General features: G+C 38.1%; 1 protein-coding gene across 1 annotated transcript; it reads right to left on the bottom strand.

Annotated features, from left to right (window-relative positions):
• Positions 1-1378: 1378 nt before the first annotated feature.
• On the bottom strand, positions 1379-20622 carry lmnb2 (lamin B2). The gene is made up of 11 exons (XM_059991514.1): positions 20117-20622; positions 14911-15067; positions 14225-14350; positions 12815-12985; positions 12575-12700; positions 11952-12172; positions 6822-7041; positions 6454-6561; positions 5747-5863; positions 4685-4774; positions 1379-4387 (listed from the first exon to the last, which is right to left on the bottom strand). The coding sequence occupies exons 1-11, from the start codon at positions 20464-20466 to the stop codon at positions 4346-4348; spliced, it is 1728 nt and encodes a 575-aa protein (XP_059847497.1). The 5' UTR covers positions 20467-20622; the 3' UTR covers positions 1379-4345.
• Between the last annotated feature and the right edge of the window lie 994 nt (positions 20623-21616).

A 21616-nucleotide genomic window follows, 5' to 3' on the forward strand; every position in this document is an offset into this window, starting at 1 on the left:
TTTTTATCACCAAGGACAGTAAGTGACTTCAAGCACATTGGAGTCCACTCCCCTCATGTTCCCTGGTAAGTCACACATAACCTTATTGTTAATCATTTTTCCTTCATTGTCACTGAATCTGTTGTGGAACTACAAGCACCAGGACTGTAGCCTGTCGGGACAGCCTCATCTCCATTTCTGGTCACTCCACCTTAAGATGCAAAGGCTCTGGAGAAGGTGCGGAAACGTTTTATCAGGGCAAAAGTTCTTATTATGTGGTCAGGCTGGAGAAACTAGTGTTGTTCTGTTTGGAGCAGAAGTGCAAGATTTTTTAAAATTATCAATGCAGCCAGAATATAAACATGAGGATATACTTTATAAGGAAGACAATTGTCAAAGGTGATGAGGAGTTTTCTTTTAAACTGTAATAATTATTAGGCTCTAGAATTAACTGCCAGCATTAATAGTAGAGGAAGATTTAACTACAGTATTTAAAATGGAGCCAGACAATCTGAAAAAAAATTGCAAGGCAAAAAATGCCAACTTTGCTAATGATAGGAATGCTAAAAAAAAATTGACATGTTCTGTTGCAAACTTTGGATCTAATCACACATTTCATGAAAAATTTTGAAGGGACCCAAAGAACTGCACATCAGTAACGCTAAACAAATTCTCTAGTGTTCCCTATAAAACCAAAAATAAATCATTCCTCTAAACATGCCTTAAGCATTTTGAGCCTAGCATTTAGGATTTAATTTTTTTTCCCCCACCTTTAAGCATCCGACTTCTATTGAAATAGTGCCAGATACTTTAAAATCAAGTGGAGGACCCCATTACCTTTATTCAAGGGCAAGCGGGAAAAAGCCAGATAATTTCAGGCTTGAGAGTCAAACATCAATGGTTTATAAAAATGGTTAGTCCACGGCTCTACACATTCCTGGTCACCCAATTTTGGTTAGAAAAGATTGCATTTAAGAGATTGAAAGAGATTCACCATGATATTGTCTGAATTGAGCATCTCAGTTATGATTATAGGACTAAATTCATGCACACACAAAATAGTAGGCTTATCATTCAATATTCTAATAGCATCCTTTGTAGGGGAATCTTGCTCAAAAACCAGCATTAAACACCAAATTAGATGCTCAAATCTCAAATGATGCTTGGAACAATCTTTTGAATCAAACAATTGAGATCTACAGAGAACCAAAGACAACAAAGCCAAACAGTTAAGTATTTTCTTTATGCAAGGAAAACCTGGAAATGTGTTTTGTTCTAGGCTAGAAACTGCTTCCAACACCTTGAAAATAAATTCAAAACAAGGCTTTCTTACAGGTCATAATGCTTTTTCAAGCACATGCAAGGAAAAAAGATATACTTTAAACCACATTAATAATATGTAAAACCATATTTATTGAATGTTCATAAAATTTCCAGTTATAAAATGTTTACAAATTACAGAACTTTTGCTTTTTGGCATGGCATCTCCGTACAGCAAAACACCTCAGTGATGGTGTCTAGCTTACTGGCATATCAAGACTCTTTACATTCTTCACCTGATATAGGAAATCAAATGCAAAGTTACTTTTTATAGAGAATCAAAATAGTTTATGGGCAAACTGAAATTCACTGATATATCAGAACAAAAACAGGATTATGATTCTATGGCAAACAAGGGAAAATTTGTACTTGCTAGAAATCCAGGCAACACAAAATGCTGGAGGAACAGCAAGCCAGACAACATCTATGGAAAGGAGTAAACAGTCGATGTTTTCGGTTGAGACCCATCAGATTGTTTACTCTTTTCATAGATGCTGCCTGGCCTGCTGAGTTCCTCCAGCATTTTGTGTGTTGCTTATATTTCTATGGATTTTGTTTAGTACAGTTGGATTTTCTTTGGAGTAACACTTCATTGAAAGTCCATTTAATGCCCATTTCCAGAATTATCATTACGCACTGATATCATTGGTAATGTATTAAAAAATCTACAAATTAAACTCACTCCACAAATTACTGTACCACCAGCTACATTTAATTTGATCCTGGTGAATTTATCTCAAATAAATGTGACAGAAATAACTCTGTTCACATTGTTTTATTCTACTGTTCAAAAATTCACATTAATTATGCAGATGAATGTGCCATTTTGCACATGCTCTCCGAATATGGACTAGTAACAAGTTTTAAACTTTGTAAAATGACAAATCTGTTTCATGGGAATCTTAAAATTCCCTTGCTACCCAAAAGCTTTATTACAAATCAATATGCTATTTAGAAAATTTGTACAAAGTGCACAAGGAGTGGAGTGTACTCATGCACCAGTGGAAGAGAACATAGATCTGTCATCTTGGTCTATGCTTTAATGAAAAATTTCAAATAAGAAAACAAATTTCACATTTGCTTTGTGGGTTTCTTTTTAATCAGTGGAAAGTGTTTAATTTTACAAGGGAAACACCAGAAACCTTGCAACAAAACCTTTTAAAAAGATTTAAAAGGAAAATAATCACAGCAATGCATTATCATGATTTTACCAGTAAATTGATCATTTAACAGTCAATGTGCACATGATTAAGACCATCCATTATAGTTCAAATAAGTTTAATATAAAAGCAAAAGTACATTTTTTAAACATTGTTTCCCAGGCTATAAACTGCTCACCAACTTCTAATGGAGGAAAATTTCACATTACATAATTATAATTCACGTTTTAGGAAGCCTACCAAATCAACCTTATGGATTCAAAAGGAATTCCATCATTCAATCTCAACATTCCTCATTAACAGGTGCTCAGTCCATTTAAAAGTCATCTGAGAAACAATCCTAAAAGTTTATAAGTGATACAAGCATAAAATTTGTTATTTAAATCATATATGATACATAAAATCACAAGGATTGGGGTGGACAATATATGTAACATTCCCCCCCCCCAAAAAAAAACTGCTCCCCACTCAAAAAATAAATTTAAAAATAATACAGGAGTGAATATTCAACAGTTGGCTGCAGATCTTTTACCTGCAGTTTCATTGAGATTCCCAAATAATACGAATTATTGAAAATCTCAGTCATGAAGGAATACACTTCTCTGGTTTAAATGAAATGTACTATCTAACAAAAATCTCACTTTTCTAGAATCTTACATTTGTTTAGTTACAATGCCAAATGATTAAAACAGAAATTAAAACTGAGCAAATTAAAGCAGCTACTGCAATTGCTAGGTAAATTGTCCTCAGGTTAAAATTTAATTTGTTCCAGTGCTGCGAAACATTTCCTCCCCCCGCCCCCCCCCCCAAAATCCTGGTTACTTTTATCTGAAGGTCAATCTAACTAGCCTCTAAAACAAGCAAGCTCTACTACAAATACTACAAATCACTGTCATTTATTAAATACTAACCAGCCATCAGCAAATAAAAAAACTTCCATAAGCCACCATCCAAAATATCGATAAACCAGCCAGTAAATATACTCAATAGCATTAGCTAGTAAGATTCCAAATTATCAAGGTACTAACTTAAATAATGGAGGTTTAAGTACAAAGTTTAACATGAGAACATAAATGATTACATGCAGCACTGATGCTTGAAAAAATTAAAAAGCTTGGTGTATTCTGCTGTTTTTCATGCAACATTTACACTTCAATAAAGACATGATTCCTAATTCATCCAATTAAAATTAATTTCTCATTGCCAGATCAGTGAAAGCAATGCCCAAAAAGGTAAGCCTCCTCTCAATTATACAAATTCTACAAATCCATGCAGCATTTTTGTACAGAATAGCCAAACACAGCATTTTTGGGCAGGATCAAAGTAGAAATCTTTATAGCCCATTTCTCCACAACACCCGAGACTTCTGCATTAGAGTTCAGAATACTCTGAGGCAGTTATGAAGGAGTTTCATACCACTAACAATATTAACTTTGTTTGGTTACTAAGTTAACACCAATTTGGTGGAGTTTTTACAACAACCCTTTGGGTTTGAAAAACTGCAGAATAACCAAATTCTGATTAACACAGGCCGTGATGCAGTGCTACAGCTAAGCCCTGGATGTATTGAACCCAACCTTCCATCTATACATGACAAATATAGACCAAGGCCATCTGGCTAAATCATTTTTCTTCTCCCTCAAAGCCCATGTAAAATTGATAAATGTCCCATTACCACCACTTTGGGTGTTAAGTGATCTATAAAAACCCCTTCAGAACTCAGGTTTTACAGAATAAAACAATGGATTAAAATACCAAAACTGAATGATCTCAAAACGTTTAAAGAAAATATTGCGTACAAAAATATTTTTCAGTGGCTCTGGACAAAGTAACTCAGGATAAAATATTCCCACTTCTGGGAAGAAAACGGAGCATTTTTTTGATGATCACATGACTGCACATTGACGAGATGTGGTCCTTGGGTCACCCTGAAATAGAACAAAACACTAATTTTATTCCATATTAAATCACTAAACTCATATTTAAAATAACCCCCAAGCCATTTCTCAAGTTCCACAGTCTAGTGAGAAAAGCATGGTGATTATGTTGCTGTAGACTGCTTTGAAGTAATTTGATTTCAACTGGTCAACAAATTCAGCATGTCAAAGCATGGTTTACAATTTTTTTTTGTGATTATATAGGTATAAATCTCAGGCCCAAACTATTTGTAAATACCCCTGGTTACAGCAAAACATTTAAATGTGTCAAAAAAATTTACACTTTACCTGTTGATGGAAAAGGTCTTCTTCTCCATACTCTGGCTCCTCTTCAACATCTTCATGGTAAGTTTTTTGAAGAGTTCTCACTGCAACTTCCTGTTTAAGAAAACCATGCATTAGAACTCGAAATACTTATAAAGCAAGCTTAATATTTTTCATTTACAAAGATAATTGCCAACATGTGCAGTTTTGGAATGATTCTGAATATGTAACTGTAAAATTACTGCCAACATAACCTGCAAAAATGGCAAAACATATCCTGGGGTGGGAGGCAGATTGGCCTGATAGAATCACCACTAACATACCCAGAAGGACTTGGCTATTGAGTGAATCAAGTTTATTACAGATACACTGACCCTTGACAATAGGAATTGGTCACTCTACTGTACATCTCCATGGAGACAAAGGTCAGTCTTCACAGTAAAGACCGAGCACCATATATGCCATGATCATTACAGTAAATGGGATGCATTTGGACCAGATGTCCAGTTTTGAACAGCAACATCCAAGTCAGCAGAATTAAAATGCACCATCAGCAAAGCGATGACACAGCACATCCCTCATTCTAGCACTGCAATCACTGTCAGAGAGCCAACTTGGTTTAATGACATGCTGGAGCAGTAGAAAGCATATCCAATCTAGCGATTGCACAATCCAATAGAAAAAGCTAAATGCAATGGATCAGCGGACAATTATTTAGGGTTAGTGTAAGTGGGTAAATGATAATGTTGTGGGCTAGTGGGCTGAAGGACCTTCTCTATGCCATTTCTCTCTGACTACAAGGTCAACTCAGATGGGTACCCTATGGCGAGCAACTCCTCTCCAGATAATCCAAAGCATTTCTGGCATATGTGAAGATGAGTCAGGAACCTTCAATATATTATGTTTACATAATGTGGTGAATGACAAGTCAGCAGTGGGTGCTGGGAGTGGAGCCTGAAGGTGATGTTGATGTTAATATCAACATGTGTTTACATACTATATTTCTACAAAACAACGCTCTTTCTGCAATTAAAACATTGTGAAATTTTACCACTTACAATATTTTAACCAACATTTAAGCCATACCTCTCCATCAGAGTTGACAAGGACAGTCTTGATGTCATCCCCAGTGCCCCAACTCTGACTCTTCCACAGAAGGTCAGCAGGAGGGCTGTGCGCTTTACCAGCATCTGCACTCCAAATCTAAGCACAAAAAATACAAAGTAAAACAATTATCCTTCTAATGCCTTGTTATGTATCAAAGACCTTTATGTCCTTTGACTGGGTAAAGAAATTACAACAAATGACAAAGATGAATAACATTCTGCTCCGAATTATGTATTTAGCTAAGCTAGTAAACATTTTTCATCTTACCCAACTCCTGCACTAGACCCAGCTTCAATTACTTTTCATTAGCTGTGTAGCGTTCAGCTAATTAGCAGAAACTTACACTTTGGAACTAATGCCATCACCACTCCATACCAGCTCAAATTTGAAGACAACACCAACTTATGACAACTATGAAGAGCTAAAAAAAATTTCTTGAGCAGGCTTCGTAACTTTGTTTTGATGGCAATTGACAAACCAGGTCCCATGCTGAGGTTTAAGAAACGCTCAAGGCTCATCTCACAAAACTTCAGCAACGCTGCTTACACTCAAAAACAAATGCTGGAAATTAGCTGTGTTCTACATGATTTGTAGGACAGGCAAACCAAACAAAAGTACAACTGCAAAACATGGCAGTCAACCCTACTATATTAGTCAGAATTTATAAATGACAATGAGCAACTCACTTTAACTTTCTGTCCAGCCTTCAAGGTGTATTTGGGAGTGAACTTGTAGACTATTTCCTCCCCATCTCCAATTTGCCTTTTCAGTCTCCATCCCCCAAGTGGCTGATCCTGTAAGCAAAAGTGGCAATGAATTATAAACAGCCAAATTGAGAATGTCACTAGGGCATTTTGTAAAATAGTTTCTCAAATAATAAATACAACATCCAATAATACAAAACTTCATAGCAGTGACTAATGTTATGCAAATGGTACTTTCCGATTTCATACCTAAACAAGATTATCACAAGTAGCTCTCAGGCTGTCCCACAAATTCAAGACTCCAGCAACTGCAAAGGTTGTACGCTTTTTTTAAAAAAAAACATGCTCACCTTCTCAGAATTATTGCTGAGACAGACAAACTTTCCCTCAAGATCAATTGGCTCAATAATGATCAAGCCAGTGCTCGAGTGTGTTTGCTTTACATGACTGCTTTCTCTGGGCTCTTCCATTTCTACCCTCTTTCGTTTGGCACGAGATGTGTGAACAGCACTGCTAGAAGTAGCACGGGACACTGTCACTTTAGAGGAGGGACTTGGAGACAGCTTCAACCTGGGAACAAAAACAAAGCGTTTTAGTAGCATTCATCGTCCTCAGATAGATACTACGTTCTGAATCCCATTACTTGTATGGAAATTTTCCAATAGCTTTAAGAGTGCTACTCTTCATAACAGATGGGACAGACAAAATGATAGTCAGTGGATGATGTGTATTTGGATTTACAGAAGGTCTTTGACAAGGTGCTGCACACGAAGCTGTTCAACAAGATATGAGTCCATGGCATTAGCATCAAGATATTATGCATGGACAGAAGATTGGCTGACTGGCAGGCAGGAAGCAGAGTCAGAATAAAGGGGGCATTTTCTAGTTGGCTGCTGATGATGTGTGGTGTTCTGCAGGGCTCAATATTGGTACCACTTCTTGTCAGGTTATATGTCAATTATTTGGATGATGGAATTGATGGCTCTGTGGCCAAGCTTGCAGACAATACAAAGATAGATGGAGTGGCAGGTAGTGTTGAGGAGCAGAGAATCTGCAGAAGGACTTGGACACATTGGGAGAATGGGCAAAGAAAGGCAGATAGAATGTAGTGCTGGGAAGTGTACAGTCATTCACTTTGGTAGAAGGAATAGAGGCATAAAGCATTTTCTAAATGGGAAGAAAATTAAAAAATCATCTGTGCAAAGGGACTCAAGAATCCTTGTATAGGATTCCCTGAAGATTAACTTGCAGGTTGAGTCAGTAGTAAGGAAGGCAAATGTAATGTTAGCATTCATTTCGAGGGGACATGAATACAAAGCCAAAGATGTAATGCTGAGGTTTTACTGGTCAGACCACACTTGAGACGATTGAGTGTGGTTTTGGGCCTCTTATCTAGTAGATGTACTGGCATTGGAGAAGTTCCAAAGGTGGTTCATAGGAATTCTTCCAGAAAGGAAAGGGTTAATAGGAGTATTTGATGGCCTGTACTTGCTAGAATTTAGAAGAATTAAGGGGGATCTCATTGAAATCTATCAAATATTGAAAGGCCTTGACAACATTGATGTTTTCTATAGTGGGTATGTCTAGAATAGAGGGCTATCAATTTAGAAGAGACGAGAAGGAACTCCTTTAGCAAGAGGGTGGTGATCTGTGAAATTCAGTGCCACAGAAGGCAGTAGAGGCCGAGTGATTTAAAGCAGAGACTGACAGTTTTAGACCAGGGTGGGTGGCAAAGGTTATGGGAAGATAGGAAAATGGAGTCGGGATGGTTAATAAATAAATAAACAATCAGCCATAATGGAATGGTAGAGCACTCGATGGGTCAAGTAAAATTGTGTTCCTATACCTTATGGTCTTTAGACTGCTGCCTTTTATATCACTATCACTTGCTTTTTTCGCTCTCCTGCCATGGATCAACAACCTCTATTTGTGTAGTACCATATCATGCAGCTCAGATTTACTTGTTTTTAGGTTCATATGGACGGTTTGGGGAGGACAGAGGATTAGCGGTTAGGTTAGGGGAAGGGATTGGGAGCAAATAAGAAGTCAAGCGAGAGTCCAAGACTCCACTCAGCATTCAAAAACCTGTAGCACAGACATGGATGTTGGAATAGCAGACCCTCAGGGACAGAGTCAAGGCCAGAATCAGAAGTAAAAGCCCACTGGCCAGAGCCTGAGTCTGCTGGGGAAGCTGAAGGCCCAATGTCTGAGAATCCAAGTACACTGCAGGCTAAAGATGACCTATCCTGGGTTTGGAATATGTTTGGAATTTGTATATGTGCATGGCGGGAGGAAGGAATGGGGCTTGTTTTGCTGCTTGTTGTGTTCTGCAAGTATTGTGGGCATGCTACTTAGATGCTGGAATGTGTGGTGACACTTGTGGGCTATCCCCAGTATATTAACCTTGGTCGTGTTAATTGTTAATACAATTGACATATTTCACTGTACGTTTTGATATGCTTGCGGTAATTTGAATCTTAAATGTTTGATACATAAAAGGCAAACAAGATGCAATAATTTAAACATTTTGCCCCATTTTTCAACACTCTTAAACTTCAGTAGCATGCTTCGCCTTAGCAATTTAATTACTTGTCTAGATAATGAAAGGCTGTGAACCTGATCCTCCACCACTTTCTCAGACTATGTACCCCAGATTCCGCCACTGAGTAAAACTATTCTTTCCCTTTGGATATACACATCTATTCTGGGGAAAAGATGCTCAATATCCAACCTACCTCCTTGAATTTTATACATCTCATCAGGTCCTTTCCTCAATGCTCTCCACTCGAAGGAAATAATCGCAACATATCCCCATATCCTTCCCCAAAGCTGAAATTATCCATCGCAGACAATATCCAGGTGAATATCCTCGACATCCTGTCCAGTGAAATCACAGCCCTCCTGGTGTGGAATCAGAACTACAAGATTCCAGCCATGGGGCCCAACTTGTGTTTTATAAAGTTGTACAAAACCCCCGATTAAGAATCCAGTACCAGTATAGTCTTAATTTTTGACCAGTATAAAATTCAAAACTCAACTATTACAATTTCCAAGACCATTGCACACACCAGTCCCCATTGTCTCCATGGAATGTGCAACTGGCTAATTGTAATACGAAACCTAAAAATCCAATTCCACATATAGTTAATTGGGCTATGGTTAATCGGGGCAGCCACTTACTTGGGACAACTCAAAGAACAAAATCTAATCAGTAAACAGCTGTGATTCTCTTATTTATTTGAGACACTGTGCTGTTTAATTGGGACAGGAGACTTGTAAAACAGTTTCTCACTAGTGTCTGACGTGTGCATTTGTGAGGCATTAGAAACTACACTTAGAGTAAACTATCTTAAAAATAGCATCACTTGTGTGTTGCCTGTGTTCAAAAAGCAGTGATTTTTGTCATTGAAGGTCATCAAGAAATGAGCAGTATGACAATTCAGAACTGCTTTGCTCACTGAGGTTTCAGGCATTCAGGCTGAAGATGCTAGAAATGGCGAGAGTGAAAATAAAACGATTTCACTACTTCAATTTAAGAATTAAGTATCAAAATTATCTTCAATGTTACAATGAAAAAGAATACTTGGAGAAAGCAATCATTAAAAGGATTGTATGAAGGCAGCCCATTTACAGCTGTCTACATAGATTCTGTTCATTTCCAGTCAAAAGAACCTGTGGATAACTATTAGGAACTAATACAGTATTATAGCACTGTAGAAGTATTGATAGTGTTCTACTTTGTTCTGTATTTGATTTAAATACACAATGTGTTAACTCAATTAATGGTACTTTGCCTTTCTTGTAACTATTTCCATGAAACTTCAGCTAACTGTGGCAGTTGCTTAATTGGACCAAAATGACCCACTCCCAAAGTGTCCCAATTAACCGGAATCTACTGTATTTTGAATCAAAATACCACTTATATTACAGACAACACACACAAAATGCTAGTGCAACACAGCAGGCCAGGCAGCATCTATAAGGAGAAGCAATGTCGACAATGACTTCTCCTTATAGATGCTGTCTGGCCTGCTGTGTTCCACCAGCATTTTGTATGATGTTTGAATTTCCAGCGTCTGCAGATTTCCTCATGTTTGACCTAAACATATTTTCCCACTAAAACTTAAATTCAAGGTCAGTGACCAGCTGATCAACTTCATTTGTTTACTAATATTTATGAGGTTACATTATAACAAAGGAAACAGCTTCCCTCCCAATCAAAAACCTTTCAGATTATAAACCTGAAACATCAGTTCTTTTCCTTTCCATAGAAGCTGCCCCATCTGAAGAGCATTTCTAGCATTGTTTTATACCTGTACCTGCAATTTTTAGTTTCATTAAAAACAATGGCTATTTTCAATGTCCAATATGAATTTGCATATCACCCTGGCCCAATGCAAATCTTAAGCCATATTAACCCCCTCTGCCATCCAGGCCTTCTTACCTTAGCTAGCAGCATCCTATTTTCCTCACACACCAAAACCTGTCTTAGTTCATCCTATCCTGAGACAAATGGTATGCAATACTTTAATCAGTTTAGATGTTTTTGAAACATCCATCTTCCCACCATCTGTCTTAAAGTTCACCTCTAATCAAATAGTGCTCTAAACACTTACTTCAAACCCCATCTTCTTCTCCCGCCCCCTTCTGAATAAAACACATGAGAAAGGGCATGACAATAAAAGGCAGCAACGTTCAACAAAATGTTCATCTTCCAAAGTTTTCCTTAAACCGCATAAGCCAAAGACTACTAAATGAAAAGATTTGGGGCAGTCAACAACCCAAGCTCAAACTCAAGCTCAAATCCAGAGGGTAAAACTAGAAGACAATGAAATCCAGCCTGTAATACTACCTTAAGAACAAACTATACATACCCTTTCTCCTTTTGTATAACCTTATTTCAGTTAGACAGAATGCATGTGCTGTAAATCTGGAGCAAATAAATAAAACCATTGGAGGGATTCCAATAGGTCAACCAGCAGTATTTGTGGAGACAAAGGGATGTTTGACATTCTGGACAAGACCATGTCTTAAATAAAGGATCTTAATCCGGAACGGACATCCCTTTCCCTCCATTGACGTTGCTTGGTCCACTGAACTCCTCCAGCAGTTTCTGCTGTGTGGATTACAGCATCTGCAGTTTTATGTTTCCATGTTGCTATCGACTGTGGTCTCTTCAAGGAATGTCCTCTTTGAAGTAAGTTTTCTCCCCTCATCAAAAGGAGTCGCAAGTCTCTATCTCACTGCTCCATGGCTCCTACTGCTCTTCAACCATGTTTTTACGAAGACATCTTTCCTCCACATTCATCTTTGCCAGCTCATTTCAGATGTTTTATTTAACCACTAGCAAGTACACTTTAATAAATTATAAAACAAAAATTTAAAGAACTTTGAGGAAAGGGTCTTTCAAATCAGATTGATCCAGTAACGTGCAATCAAAATGACAAGTAACAATAAGGGAGCTTTTAGTTGCAGCATACCTGTCTTCTTCACCTTCCAGGAGTTTGCGATAGGCTTGAATTTCCATGTCAAGGGCCAGTTTAACATCAAGGAGGTCCTCATATTCTTGCAACTGCAACTCCATGCGATCCCTCAGCTCAGCCATTTCCTGATCTTTTGCCTCGAGCATCTTACGGTATTTATCACGGTCACCTGCAAGCAGCTCTTCCAACTCCCTAATTCGCGCCTCGGAAGCTGCAGACTATAATGGAAGTTAATTAGGATTGAAAACAAAGTAGTGCTGAATGTCATCATAAGGTTACGAAAAATGCTCACTTTATCATCAAATGTATAATAATGTATCTATTAGCTCCTTAGCAGGAATATAAAAGATTTTATATTCCTGGGAATGCAATAAAGAATTTTGACAGGGAGGAATATGAGACTGGGAATAGTGCTGGGATGCAAAAGACTCAATTACTTTATATGACTGAGTGTCATAATAGGATAAAAAGCTATTTAAATTGCTTAGAGGAACACTGTACCTTTTTGAGGAGGCAACTTTTCCAGTAAAAGCCCAAGGAGAAAATATTATTTTCTTACATCAACCATTACCATCCACCACACCAAAAAGCATTCAAGTCCAAGTGAGTGAAATGATTACCTGTTTCTGCAGAACTCCAAGTTGATAATTAAGACTCTCAATCCTATGATAGGCCTCCTGTAGCTCTTCCCGTGCTGTTCCAATAGCTTTGTCATTTCTATCAGATGCTAACTTGGCATTTTCCAACTATAAAAGCATACAGAGAAAATCATATAACTAAGCCGGAAAATTACCATTTGTGTAGTTATCATCAGCTCCATGATACAATAGTAATAGAGTTTACTGCAACATATTAGTTACCTTAGCTTGGAAAGTTTGCTCCAAGTCTTCTTTGTACTGTTGCACTTGATCTTCATGCTGCTTTCGCAGATCTTGAAGAGCCTCAGCCAATTTGGACTCATAATCAGTTCTTCGCCCAGTATCTACTTCTACAATTCGACGGTCTTGTCTCTTCTTAGTCTCACGCACTTCCTACATTAAAAAAAATACTCAATTTTGCCAAGGTTGTACTCATTAGTTTGTGAACCAAGGACCAGTATAAAATACAAGGGATTAACTGGAGTATTAAAGTCTCATTAAAACTGTATAATTTGCACATGCCACTCTTCTTGCAAACATAAAAGAAAATGGTGACTTTAACACGTAAAATTCTGATAACCCAGTTTTGGAAATTGTGATGGATTATTAACTGGTGCCAAATGCTGATTGCCGTTCACAGGGTCTATGGTTGTCACTCTTCCATTAAACTCAGCTGATTTGGTTGGCTACTGGAGTCACTAAATTTTCTTTAATTCTGCTTAATATTTAAGTTAAAAGTGTGTTGGGGTGCTAAAGATAATTCTAGATAATTGAGTATTATTGCCACATGGATATTTAGCTGAAAGCAGTGGATTCCAGTTAACTAGGCTAACAGTTAATCAGGGCAGCTGCTTATATGGGACATCTCTTAAAGAACAAAAACTAATTGAGAAAATAACCAAGGTTCCCTTCGCTTAGTTGGGACACGATGCCACTTAATTGGGACAGAAGACTGTTGCAGAACAGTTTCTAACTACTGTCAGTCACATGCACTTGCATGGCTGTTAGACACTATACCGTGCTTAGATCTGCTTTAAATCTACTCAATTATTAGAAGCTACTACAGATTTATAGTGCTGTGTAGTATTGGTAATGTTCTAATTTGTTCTGTATTTCATTTAAATACATAACTTATTACTCAGTTAATTACTCAGTCTTTTAATACCTTTTTAACTATTTCCATGAAACTTTGTCTCATTGGGGCCACCACTTAATTGGGCCCAATGTGTCCCAATTAACCAGAATCCACTGTATGCAATAGATGGCAACGCATTGCTAGAAGGCACAGCAATGCTGGTCAGTAGCTGAACAAGAAATAATTTAGGCTTCGCAATTTGTATTCAGGTACTGAAATTTCAGGACATTGGAAATAATAAAAGGCAAAAGGGAAGAGAGAAAAAATAAACCAGCAACAACTTAATGGTAGAGTTGATGGGCCAAATGGCCCAATCCTACTAGGTCTTTGGGTCTAAATGTCTTGTGCTTGAAATGGAAATTCCAACATCAAGGGAGCAGTTCCCCATTCTAGACAGGGAAATTCACTTGCTAATGCTACAAATTTACAAAGTGTAGTATTTTAAATTTTGAAAAGAGCTTTGCAATTATCAGCATTAAGAATGTGGACAAACATACCTCTTCAAACACATTTTTCCTGAATGCTAGTTCCTCACTTAGGCTCTGACACTGATTTTCCAGGTCAACTCGCATCAATGTTTCTCCTTCCAATTGTTTTTTGGCAGCAGCCAGGGAGCTTTCAGCCTAAATTGAAAAACAAATGTAATTATTGTTCTGAATTATCTGTTGATGTACACAAAATACATGTCAATCGTGATTTTTGTTCCAAGCAACTTCAAATAGGATGGGACTACTCCAAAACAAAATCAAAGAAAAAATTCTAATGCTGTTGAACTTAATCTTCTAAATTGTTGTACTATTAAGTCAATGCAAGATGAAAGTACAATCCATCTTAAACTATTTTTCACCATTAAGTTCATTTATTTATTAGAATTGAAACAAATATGTTGAAACCCATCAATGCCTTTAATAGGGTATGTGCAAAACTTGGGAGAAATTAGTAACTTTTGGGCTCTTTTTAACCAAATATTCAACAAACTATCTTCAACAATCACATATCTAACAGATCACTAACAGGCACATCGAGTACTAAATGCGATGACACCAACCTTGTTAGTAAGAGAAACATCTAAAGCACAGCTGTAAAGAAAAGTACACGTGCAGAATTCAAATACCCTATTCCAAGCTATATGACATTTTACAGAGATCATCCCATTCCCGATAAGTCAACTACAATACTTTACCTTAGCAAGCTGTGAACGCAAATCATCCATCTCTGCTTCCATACGACGATTTTCACTGAGAGCAGTGTTAAGCGCAGCTTCATTTTTGTGATAGGTCTGCTCAAAGTCTTTCAACCGAGCAAGAGCAGATGTCAGGTCACTATCTTTCTTCTTATAACTAAGGAAAACAAGCTAGTTTCAATAAATGATGTAATACAGTCATAAATAAAGAAATCTATTTCAAAAGGTGGCAACTGATAACTCTTAAAACACGCAAACATTACACCGTTGGATTTTTCAGAAAATATTTTAAATATCCCAATATCTGCAGAAAGACAAATATACAATCAGAATGAAATAGCAATTCCTAATGCAGAAATTCATAAATCAAGACAGATAGCTGCAAAAATAAATTAAGTTGATGTTAGACTGCTTTCTTCCAGTAGAGGTCATGCAAGTAACATTTCTGGAAAAAGAGGCTTTGCAATCCTAGCTCATCTACAATTTCCAAGTACAAACTGCATCAAAAATAATGAGAAATTGGTTTATTCATCACCCCCCCCAAAAAAAAACACACAGCCACCTTAACCAACAGCATAAAATTCTGGTACAAATAAGGGTACAGATCTATGGTAGGGGTGCAACAATTTTGAAGTGCAGAGGGCAAGAATGAACAGTCACAGAACACTTGTTAGATTTTGAGACAGGCCACTGAATGGTGAGAAGTGTAGTAAGATTTTGACAGGAAGCAAAAGCGAAATAATACAATGGATGCATGACAGTCCATCTCAAACAATATACAAGCTGATCAAATGTCATACTTTCAAGCTTGCTGACAATATTAAATCAGGCATGATGGGAGTATAGAGAAAGATTAAGGCAGACTTCAGTGGTATATGGACAGATTTAATATGCGAGTGGAAATATGCAAGTACATTCACTTTGATGTACATAGCAGAAATATTAAATTTTGACACAATGTTCAAAAGGTAAACGCTTTATAGAAGCAGCTGTGTAAGTACAACAATCAACAAAGGCTGCAAATAGCTTTTGACCACTTTTACAAGTCTCACTGCAATTGTTTGGTCTAGACCACACAAAGAGTCGTTTATAGTGCTGATCTTTTTAACCAAAGATTTTCTGGGCATTTTCAAGAAATGGAGATAGATAAATGCAGGTAGTGCTGCTGTCACAACTCGAGCAACTCCGGTTCAGTTCGACCTTCAGTGCTGTCATATAGCTTTCATTGTGATCATGTAGGATCCGGTAACCAAACCAGAGCACGTTTACCCTGGAACTTGGAATAAATCACACACCAATCGGATTGAATTTTCCTGCGACCTCCTCTATTCAAATCATCCTGTCTCGCTGCTTTCAGATCAGTACCCTCCCTCGCGAAGAAACGAATAAGGGACAGGAAAGTGAATGCTTATTGGCTGGACCTTAAAAGCTAATTACTCAAAAAAAACACATGGGCCACAGCCGCTCCGCATTATAATATGCTTTAAATAGTTGAAAGTGCAGTGAAGAGATGGATTTTTTTTTCCTTAAAAGATTGTTACGCGGAGCATATAGACGATCCAAAATTAAAATTCCGTGAATAACTTCCATCCCAGACCGTAAAACAGTCACGAAACGCAAGGGTGAAGAGCTTCGCTGCGCTTTCTGACATAGCGTGATCTCCCTGACATTATAACCACAACCAGAGCGGTGGCGTAGCAGACCGATGACTTACAAATTGTTACATTCAAAAAGGAAATCAATTTCCTGAGCAATTTCCAAAGGCGTTCTTCGAATTGAAAGTTGGACACTAAGGACACCGCAACGTATGAAATTTTTATTTTGATTACATCGATTTAATCTTACCAATTCAATCATATTCATGTGTATCTGCATTTCAAAAACACTTAAAATTGGGTTTGATAGGCGTGGCAATGATTTTTCAAAGAACCTCACTTTGGCGGGCCACGAACCATCAAAAGGCGAATTAAGGGGGAAATTCCTGTAAGATTTCTTTAATTTAGTTCAATTTGCCCCAATCAAAACGAGTTTACAGATAGCTTAAGTCGTGAATCTTATTGTTCTATCCAACGCGTAAATTTTAGGCGGGATCATTCGTTATCCAGCACAAAGGATAAGGCGTCGATAGTACACTAAGACCCGAGCCAGCCTACTTCAGCGAGATGACAGGAAGGGAGGGGCGAAGCGCAGGGTGCATCCTCGTGGCAAAAAGAACAGCAAGAAATAGTTTGGAATAAATTCCACTCAATGAAACTGTCACTTCATTTCCAAATACAAATGGTATTCCCATATGTTCAAACGGAAATCCAGGCACTCAAGCAGAACAGATGGGCACCAACAATGGAAATGAAAGCTTATTTCGCCATTTTGAGTTATGGCCCACCGGAGGCAGATTCCAAATCCGACGGTAACAATGGAGATGAGAAAGCACAGACTTTATGAAAATCTTATTCAATATGTACGATGATTACAATTAAATCTTAGGGGCTTGCCTACCGAAACAAGCAAAGTGATTCTTAAAACGAATCATACAGACCTCAATGATACCATATCAAAAACAGTATTACAAATATCAGGTAAATTAGCTTGCCCTGAAGAAGCAAGTATTTCTCCAAGTGCACTTACTAATTAATGCAGATACAAGTATCAAGGTGCTTGTAGCAGCTGAGTGCTGTGCATTGGGATGTTTAAAGTAGATGGTTCTTACAGTTGACAAAGAACACTCACTTCCACGAAATCAAAAGGACAAGGCAAAAATGGTTTCAGTTCCGACCAAACTGAATTAGTGTTTGTCTATCGTAATTTTTTTTAAAAAATCAGATCAAATTTCTTTCCCCTGAAGCATTTTCAATGCATCTGCAAATTTGCCATTGGTACATAGCCTTAAGAATGTAAATACAGAAAATTGCAGAATCAAAAAGTACCCGAAATCACAACTTGAACGTTTAAGTAGTCTTTGGATAACCACGCAGAAAAAGTCTACGATCATTTTGCTTACTCGCTAAACGAGTCTCTGAAAGAGAGGAAATCTGCAGATGCTGGAAATTCAAACACACACAAAATGCTGGTGGAACACAGCAGGCCAGGCAGCATCTATAGGGTGAAGCGCTGTTGACGTTTCGGGCTGAGACCCTTCGTCAGGCACTTTTGATTAGGGTGGTTTTAGAAACTCGCGGTAAAGTCCATCTCTTACATGTTCCAATAAAAGGGTGGACACATATTCAATAATAATTACCTAGCAGAGCTATATAGACTTGTCAAAATATTTAAAAATAACGTGTATGAATCCGAAGCCAACACCTACGACAGCCAGGAGCTCTTCCCACCAAACTGTTACTTTAATGTTACGTTTTTCCTAAAAACACGATTGTTTCCATAATATTCCATTCGTCTATGGGCTAACTTGTATCCAATGTTACAAATCTGACCATTAGAAGAGCTACCCAAGATAATGGTTTCAAATAGCTAGCTTCCACCCAACACCACAAAAATCAGACAAAGCAATTAAGCTAGAATCACTGGAAAGTGTAGTTGAAATAAATAGAAATTTAAAGTACTGTATTCAAAAGCAGGTTAGCTCGGGGAAGTCAGAAACATTGGAAAGAATCAGATGGAGCTAACTTTATGTTTTCCAAAATATGGACGAGTTCAAAATTCAACCTGTCACCTCTTATACAAGTACATACAAACAAACCATCCCCTGCTTGTCCTGTAACACCTTTGAGGTTATTAATTCACATAACAGAAAACCATGAATCAAGGTGATTTTGTTACGAATTCTACTCAGTTTAGATCACTCCTTCCTGCTCAAAACTACGATCTTGACAAATTACCCTTTGTCTCCCACCCCCAACTATATCGACATACTCACTTCTCCCACGCCACCACATACAATATGCATAAAGCCTGCAGTGGAAGATACTTTTATTCACTGTAATGGAAATTAAAGTGCAATCATAAATTATAAAAGTGGATCAGGAATGTCTGTATATTTTCATAAACATCTTTCCCCTAATTTTCAAGTAAACGATGCTCCTTCACTGTAGTTAATTACTACCTGTAATTGGCTCAAAGTTAAAAGGGTCTCAAATCAAAGTCAAACTTCAAAATGAAGCTGCCATAAACTTAACTTCATGACAAGCAATCACTATTTTACATGGCTCAGTCTAGTGTAACGATAAACAGCTAAAAATGCTAGAATCTAATTAGTCGGCGTACTCAAAAAAAATCTGCCAATATTTCACAGTATCACTCTTGCACTGCAGATTTTTTTTCTTCAATTTGTACGCTGCTACGCCTCATCAGAAAATATCAAGTGGCAGGAAGAATGGTCACACGCTGCAGTTCTGCACGTTTGACGTTTCTCTAAACTTTTAACAATTAAAACCACCAGTGCAAAAAAAATGCAAGTAGTCATAATTACTACATTCTCACGGACATTTAAGAAGTTACAATATCTGATTTCCCCTGTTGGGAAGGCATAGGACCAAAGAACACAAACTTGAGATTAGAGGGTCGGTCACTGAAAAGTTGAGCACTGGAGGGGAGAGGGCGGGGTATCATCAGAAATCTCAGCGCCTGCTGGATATGGTCGCACAAAGCGGACGAGCCGCAACCAAGATCAGTTTAATGAATTCAAGACTGGGTTAGAAGCAAAAAAGAGAGTTGACTGACTATAACCTACGAACTCACTAAATGATAAAGTAATTTGCCCTGCCAACAAGTCACATTAAGGGCAATTAGCCAAATCTGTCACTCCATTGACATGGTGCACAGGAAAAATAACATGAATTTAACCAATTATTGTGGGTAAAATTGGATCAATAAACACTTGAGAAATTGTTATACTACATCACGAATGGTAAAATATTACAGTAGTAGTCAATATTGGGACAGGACTGTATGGATGACGGCTGCACCTAGAGAATTGAAGATTTCACGTGAAAATCGACAAACTGAGCGGTGTTTAAAAATGATCGAGTCTCAAAATATTTAAGTATCCAATGAAAACAGACGAAAGTCCTAATCATGCATGGGAAATTAGAAGGCTACGGCTAAAAGGACTGGTCAGTTATCTACCCCACCCCTTCGCTGTACTAATAAAGTGCACAGACTAGCTATTTAGTTTCAGAAATTTACATTCACATAAAAAAAAGGATCAGTCTACACGCAGCCGACCAACTTGACAAAGAATAATGTACTTTACTTTTTGCTCAGCTCATCCAGCTCCGTCTTGGTCTTGCCCAGCTCAATTTGCAGTTTAGCTTTCTCTCGGGCTGTCTCATCCAGCAGCCTTCTGGCGTCCGCCAACTCAGCCTCGTAGATGGTCTTAATGCCGGTCAGCTCTCGGGTCGTTACCTCTTCCTTCTCGGAGATCTTCAGCTGCAGGACACTATTCTCGCACTCCAGCGAGCGCACTTTGTCGATGTAGGTAGCCAGGCGGTCATTGAGGTTCTTCAGGTCTTCCTTCTCCTGAATGCGGGTGATCCGAGTCGGGCTCAGGGGCGTTTGGGCCGCAGTGGCCCGCGACTGTTTCTGGGCCGGGGTAGTTGACATGGCAACAAAATTCTCTTTTTCGTCCTTTATAAATCGCCGGTAATTACCTACTTATAAGTAAGCTCGAACCCGTACCGGTCAGCAACTCCCACCGCCGCCAAACCTCTTTTATTCAATGAACTAGAAAATGGCGCCGTACTCATGAGGGCCTCGCTTAGGAGAAGCAATGCCTGCTGGGAATTGTAGTTTCGCTTGTCCCGCCTTTCTAAATACTTTCTCGGAGCTTAGTAAACAGTTTCCTGCAGCGGCGTATGTAATTGCACACTTATAAATAAAGCGATTCCAAGTTTATTTGCGATTTAAAATAAATTTTAATTGAGAGTTCCGTCAGAGTCAGGAGCCCCCGGACTACAAACGCCAGTACTCTTTGTTGGGGGGAAACGGCGCCGCTCCTGTTACCCGCCAATAACGTTGATTGGCCCAGCCGTCAGCAGTTAACTGTCAATCACCTGCGTCACCGCCCCCGGCTGCAATCCAGCGCGATTTTTAAATTTTGGCGCTGCCCGAGAAACCGCAACAGACTGCGTTGGGATTCTGTCAACAATAGCAGTTGCCAAAAGGCATTATCAAATTCTGATAGCAATTGAAAGGAAATAATACATAGAATGTCACTAACTTGGACACCTCCCGTTACTTACACATTTCAAGTGAGTCCGTAAAACACTCCTCGTTGTTATTGTTTTAAAACGTACAAATTAAATGCCTTACAGGTTTTCTTGTCCCTGAATATATACAAAGCTCATTTTAATGAAGTACAATTATATATTTCTTAAAAGTTAATTTAATTGCTCAATTATTAGCGATACCTTGAATTCTGCGACTCAAAAATACCTTTTGGCACAAACATCACATTAAAATATATCACACTATCTGCGCTGCTCTAGAGACTATAAAAATGCGAAACTAGATCTCATTTTATAATGTCCATCTATTGTCCAATGTTAGCTTTAGCTCGCTTTTATTTAAGTTAAATTTTCCCCTACAGGTAAAGGCAGCAAGAAATAGCACTAATTATGTCATGCCGATAACGAATTCTCCTTCCCGTTTGTCTGCATTAATTCTATGAGCCTCTATTTATTTTCCTCCCTGGCAGGTACTCTTTCTCGCATCTACTTCTATGAACTTAATCCTTTAGAATTGTCCAATACAG

The sequence above is a fragment of the Hypanus sabinus genome, chromosome 16, assembly GCF_030144855.1.
Source record: "Hypanus sabinus isolate sHypSab1 chromosome 16, sHypSab1.hap1, whole genome shotgun sequence".
NCBI lineage: Eukaryota > Metazoa > Chordata > Chondrichthyes > Myliobatiformes > Dasyatidae > Hypanus > Hypanus sabinus.